Genomic DNA, 5,975 nt, shown 5'->3' on the forward strand with positions numbered 1-5,975 from the left:
GTGGAGATTAACTATTTAACTATATATTAGATGGTACCCTGCATATTGCTACATGAATGTTTTGCATATAGTACTAATTAAAGAATTGAAAGCGGTCCCTGAGAGAATTCCGGCTATACACGTAATATTGAAAGCGGTTTATTGGGAACTATCCAATGAGGTTTTAGAACCGGGTCTATCTAGGACACATCTAGATGTGATATAGTTATGTCATATCTAAACTGATGTCCACTCTATTTGTGGTCTTTTTTTTGTCCTAATTTTTTCTTGTTTCTTGTTGCTGCATTATGTATTTGTGGGAGTTTACATGTGACATCCTTAAAAAATATCTAGATATGAATTAGACAAACTGTTTAAAACCGCCTCCAGTACTAAAAGTATTAGCAACTATTCTCTAGAAATGGAACTCAAAATGCCCTTTGTGTGGTAGTGTTTTTTTTTTTTTGAAACGGAAAGTGTTTCTTTTTTTCTTATCCACCGAGCTTTGTGTGTTTACGTCTCTCTTTTTTGGTGCATGCAGTTGTTGTACCTTGGGACAAGATATTTTACCTTTGTTCCTTGATACAGTGCCACGACTATCTCTGGCCAAGTCTTCACAGGACTAGGAGAAGGAGTCTAACAAGCTACCCTACGAATTCAATTTCCCGTGTAGGTAACAAATAATTGGTGCTATATGGCATGTGGGTTCTATGTTCGCGCACATATGGACGAGCTTGTCCACCACGACAATTTGCATTACAATGAAAAATACTTACACAAATTGCTAGTGAGAACTATGGCCATGCCAAAGCCAGATATGTGTGCATATTTCCTCAACAATGACATCGCACGGACACCTGACATGCCGCCTTCTCGGAGTCTTGTCGAAACTCATTAAAGCTCTAATATTCTATAAAATAACTATATTTCATCACATATTTGAATAGATGATGTGAAACTTGTCTTACATTTCATTTATTAATACTAAGTTTTTTATGTCAAATATTACTTTGTCCTACATCTTGATTTAATACGTGGATGGATTCATTTGAAATTGTTTGTCTTCATCAATCTTCTCTACTAGTACTTAAAAAGAATGTAAGGTCTCTTACATAAAAAAAAAGAATGTAAGATTTTATGTTTCACTTTTGTTCCCACCATCCCTTGGTCCAACCTTTTCTGTATATGATAATCAATCACCTTAATTTACTTACTTTCCAAACCAATTTCACTTTAATTTACTTACCTAATTTCTCAACAAACTATAAAGTAATCAAGATTTGATAAATATTCATTTACACAATCATATTAATATGGTAGGTAATCACAAGCTAGCATACTAATACAATATTCATACCGCGTTGCAAGGCACGGGCATTGTGCTAGCTTAACTGAAAACCTACTCCCTCCATCATTCATTTACCTGACAAGTATTTCCGGACGAAGGGAGTACAAGTTATGTCTTCCCATCCAGTCTAACTTGTATAGGTTGCAAGTAGTCCTGGCCATCTCAGGCCCGGCCCTGTCGGCCCACCCAGGCCCGACACTAAAATCCAGGGCCTAGGCCCGATGGGCTTGCTCGTGGGCCGGGCTTGTGCCTAAGTTTTGAGCCCACCAGCAGGGCCTGGACGGGCTTGGGCTTGGCATATTGGCATTTCAAGGAAGAGGCCCGACCCACGGCCCTAAGCCCTAAGGGCTTTTTACCTGATGGGCCGGGCTTGGGCTTGAAAAATAGGCACGATGGTAGGGACTGGGCCTCAGTTTTCCGACGTGGGCTTTTTTAGGCCTGTCCCAAGCCCGGCCCGGCCTGGCCCATGGCCAGATATAGTTGCAAGTGCTTAGCGATAAAGACCAAGTTATGCATATTGATTATTAGTGGCTCCACATTGCACTTAATTTGGAAGATTAGTTGATGGAGTTGCAGATGAAGATAAAATACTCAGCACAGTACGAATAAGACATCAGCATCGAGCCATCGACTACATACTTAATCAATTTTCACCGCAATCGACTAATTAAATTAAGGCATCCAAAGATCTTTCATACTTCTTTGTCTGCTCCTTTTATCGAAGTGTCACCCTGAAGTGAAAGATATTGTGTGTGATATTGATCAGGGACGAATTAGCACGAAAAATGTTGCTCCGGAGATTAATGAGCTAGGTCAAATCAACACATCATGCATGGACATCAGCTCTTCTACTCTAGTTTAATTACCTAGCGTATTGTAGGGGGTGTAAAATATCGTTTTCACCTGATTTAGGCGACATAACCAGATTTGGTTGAAAGGATTGTTTTCTCCCATGCATTATTGGCCCTCTCAATGGGAGCGGCCATTCAGAGGCCTGGCTAGCATGAGCGATCATTGCAGCGGCTGTCACCGCCCTATATCTATATAAGGCAAGACCTCTCCGTTGCTTCTTTGGGTAGCCCTGCTCACTAAATAATTTCGAGGGGACTTGCTAATCATAGTGTGTCTTCTGCAAGCTTAGGAAAGATTCGAGGTAATTAAGTCTTAAGTAGTTTTGAGTTTGGATAAGCTTCCTCTTCTTATTATACGTAGTAACGTACATACATGGATCTCTTTCTTCTCCTGTATTACATTCAATTTGGTTTAGAAGGTTCTCATAAACTTTTCATCTATCTAGGTTAAACTGTGCTTTTTCTTTCCTAATTAGTAGAAGGTTCCTCCCCATTATTTGCATCCATCCAGACAACATGGACGACTCGGCCCTGTTCATGGAATGGGCAATGGACACGTTAGAGCAGGAGCACCCGGACCCAGTGGTGGTCGTCAACGGCGACTCCGGCGACGCAGCCTTCCCCTCGCTTCAGGCACTCCGTGAACAGCGTCTTGTCTTCGAAGGGCTGATTACCGGAGCCAATCCGGCAAGCAGCGGGAGCTCCGGCGAAACAACCGACGGCAGCGGGGGCAATTTCTCGTCCCCAGCGGCCATGGAGCACGGCGTCTGGCCCCCGTCCCCGAACTCGGCCAGGTGCGCTCCAAGACTTTCCAGGCACGGTGGAGGCACCAACCTTCCGGTCACAAGCTGGAATTTCTGCGCCGCTTCCGCGCTGCCTGCCAGTGACGGCACACTGGACAGTGGCAGCGCCGGGCCTGTCGTCCCGGAAATGGTGTGCGGGTCCCAGCCGACGAGGAGGGCCGCCGCAAGGAGCCCCACCGGTACCGGACCCGTGTCGTCGGGGCCGCCGTACGCGCAGGACCATATCATGGCGGAGCGCAAGCGCCGCGAGAAGATTAACCAGCGCTTCATCGAGCTCTCCACCGTCATCCCCGGCCTCAAGAAGGTGCTCCGAATCCGATTTGTTTCAACGCCTGCACTTAGTTCTTCTTCCACATGAAAAGAAATCTCAGTGTAGGTCGTCCATATGACCATACGATTGATTCAGATGGACAAGGCGACGATCCTTTCCGACGCGACGAGGCACGTCAAGGAGCTGCAGGAGAAGATCAAGGCCCTCGAGGCAGCCACCGGCCGCAGCAACAGGAGCAACGAGACCGTGGTACTCATCAAGAAGAAGCCGCGCCACGCCGACGCCGCCGTCTCAGATCAGAACCAGAACGGCTCGCCCTCGTCGGCGTCGTCGGGGGCACCGGCTTCGAAGAACCCACTGCCGGAGATCGAGGTGCGGTTCTCGGAGACCGGCGTCATGGTGAGGATCCTCTGCCACGACGTCAAGGGGGTGGTGGTGAGGGTGCTGTCGGAGGTGGAGGAGGGGCTCCACCTCACCGTCACCCACACCAATGTCATGCCGTTCACGGCATGCACTGTCATCATAACCATCACGGCCAAGGCAGGTTTTCCTTTCTTGCAGATTTCACATTTCAGGTTTTCCTATCAACCGAACATGTATGATACTATTATAAGATGTTTTGGATATTTCAATATGGACTATATACAAACTGAAATGAGTGAGCAAACACACGAAAACGCGTTTATATACATTTGAATTAGAAAAAAGGTTAGAACATCTAGTTAACGTACGGAGGGAGTATATTTCCATTGACAATCACCCATTGTTACACTCGCTTCATAATGAGGTATTCTCAATATTAGTAATTACAATTATTTTGAATACAGTTGCAGGGCATGAAATTTCTACACTCGCTTCTACATGTATCTCAACATGTGGACATCAGACGGCTTAGAGCATCGACTTAGAAATAGGACAATCTCAAATGACTTAGATTTAGCTAGACCTAAGTGATTAGCAACTTGGGCCATCTGAAAGGCATTCATGTCTCGAAGACAATGTGATTTCAATGCCAGAAAGTTTTGTTTTAAACTGGGCTGTTTACACTAAAACCTATATTCATTGTTTTAAACTGGCTAGTTGGAACCATTCAACAAAATACAAAATTGGCCCCGGGAAAAATTAAAAATTGAATATCATACCGTCATAGTTGTACTATGATGGCATTAACTAATGTTCCGTACAAAATACATAATATATCCCGCATTATGAGGAAGCTTCATAGTTTGCAAGACATGGTCAACGTGCATAGAAAATTTCACAAGCATACTATCGTAGATCCTATTCCTACATATATATTTGATGACGAGTAAAGCTACATTTACAGGGAATTTCTTATGGACTTTACGGACGAGCGGATATGGTGAGATTTGGTTGGAGAATTTAATATTGGGGGTGGGGGGGAGCGTATTTAATATTGAGTTTGGAAGGATCCGTAGAATGTGTGTAAGGCTGGTCATAGTAGAGAGTAACATATACTAATATCATGCATATGATACTAGTGTATAATACTACATTCATAGTGCATAGTATCATAAAGTAGTACTCCCTCCGTCCGGAATTACTTGTCGAAGAAATCGATAAAAATGGATGTATCTAGAACTAACATATGTCTAGATACATCCATTTCTTTGACAAGTATTTCCGGACGGAGGGAGTATCATAGATGGTCTCATTTATTGTCATGCATGACACATAGCAGCATAACATTTATTATGATACGGTGTCTACCTATGTTACTATGACCCTTTTTTTTTAATTGTCTGCCACGTAAGCATGTTTGCGAGTCCCAAATACATGATGCTAGTTATGTTACCCCTACTATGGCCAACCTAAATAGTTCAGCACTTATGTTTGATGACCAGTATTTATTGAACAGAAACATAATTCTCAATCTAGCCAATCATGCATGTTCCCCCGGGGAAAAAAGCCAATAATGTTTGCTCATAAGTATTATATTCATCTGAACGAAGTAGGGAATACAATGCTGGTCAATAGCTAGTTCGCATTTTGTTTTCAGGTGGATGAGGGCTTCACCGTCACAGCAGAGGAGATCGTAGGAAGACTCAACTATGTGTTGGAATTGCATAGCAGCTGCACTTCTACCGAAGAAAACTGAAACAAGAAAATATTACATGTCATATGTATAGTACGGAACATATTATCCTGTATAATTATATTTGGAAGTGGTGAGAGGAAGTGCATGCAGGCATGCATGTTTCCGACCAGAATGTCTAGCATATTACATTCGCATGTTTCTGTGTATGCAACGACACGAACTGCAAAAGCTTCCTGAAAGATCAAGCCAAGTGGACAATTCCAAACGAAAATGACTGGGTCTGGCTGCACGTAAATTGTGGATATTGCTTTCTGAATATCCTGGTAATAATATCCATTCATCACGCGTGTACTATGTATGTATACGCTACTACAAGGAATCCTAGTTCTCCCGTCAGTCCATAGAGTTGGTTTTGGGCAAAAATTTCAGCCAGCAAATAATTAGAAAGGTCATCTGTGACGAATCTTTTGGAAAACCGACTCAAAGAGTTCTTTCTTTCGGTTCGCTTGAAAAAACCAACTCAATAATTATTTAATTACAAATTGTAGAATTTTTTAACAGGTTTCTTATCCAACCATCTAGGATAATCCACGCCCAAAAAGCCAAACTATAAGGAAACCAATCATCCTCCCTCTCAAACAAAAACCCTAGTGGCATCTTCTCC

At 43.1% G+C, this 5,975-nt stretch overlaps 1 protein-coding gene across 3 annotated transcripts; it reads left to right on the plus strand.

The window, feature by feature from the left end:
- The first annotated feature begins 2,367 nt into the window (after window positions 1-2,367).
- On the plus strand, window positions 2,368-5,768 carry LOC119294605 (transcription factor bHLH25-like). 3 transcript variants are annotated; one of them, XM_037572818.1, is made up of 4 exons: window positions 2,368-2,480; window positions 2,690-3,285; window positions 3,388-3,792; window positions 5,273-5,768. In XM_037572818.1, the coding sequence occupies exons 2-4, from the start codon at window positions 2,695-2,697 to the stop codon at window positions 5,369-5,371; spliced, it is 1,095 nt and encodes a 364-aa protein (XP_037428715.1). In that variant the 5' UTR covers window positions 2,368-2,480; window positions 2,690-2,694; the 3' UTR covers window positions 5,372-5,768. The 3 variants fall into 3 exon arrangements, with proteins under 3 accessions (XP_037428715.1, XP_037428714.1, XP_037428713.1); XM_037572817.1 differs by having other exon boundaries at window positions 2,373-2,480; window positions 2,655-3,285; XM_037572816.1 differs by having other exon boundaries at window positions 2,389-2,480; window positions 2,658-3,285.
- The last annotated feature ends 207 nt before the right edge of the window (window positions 5,769-5,975 follow it).

This window comes from Triticum dicoccoides, chromosome 4B, assembly GCF_002162155.2.
Source record: "Triticum dicoccoides isolate Atlit2015 ecotype Zavitan chromosome 4B, WEW_v2.0, whole genome shotgun sequence".
Taxonomy (NCBI): domain Eukaryota; kingdom Viridiplantae; phylum Streptophyta; class Magnoliopsida; order Poales; family Poaceae; genus Triticum; species Triticum dicoccoides.

Excerpts from the sequence above, each read along its gene's own strand:
- LOC119294605 (XM_037572818.1), top strand. The coding sequence starts at position 2,695 with ATGGACGACTCGGCCCTGTTCATGGAATGGGCAATGGACACGTTAGAG. Across the intron at positions 3,286-3,387 it reads TCATCCCCGGCCTCAAGAAG|ATGGACAAGGCGACGATCCT; the intron begins GTGCTCCGAATC and ends CGATTGATTCAG. Across the intron at positions 3,793-5,272 it reads TCATAACCATCACGGCCAAG|GTGGATGAGGGCTTCACCGT; the intron begins GCAGGTTTTCCT and ends TTTTGTTTTCAG.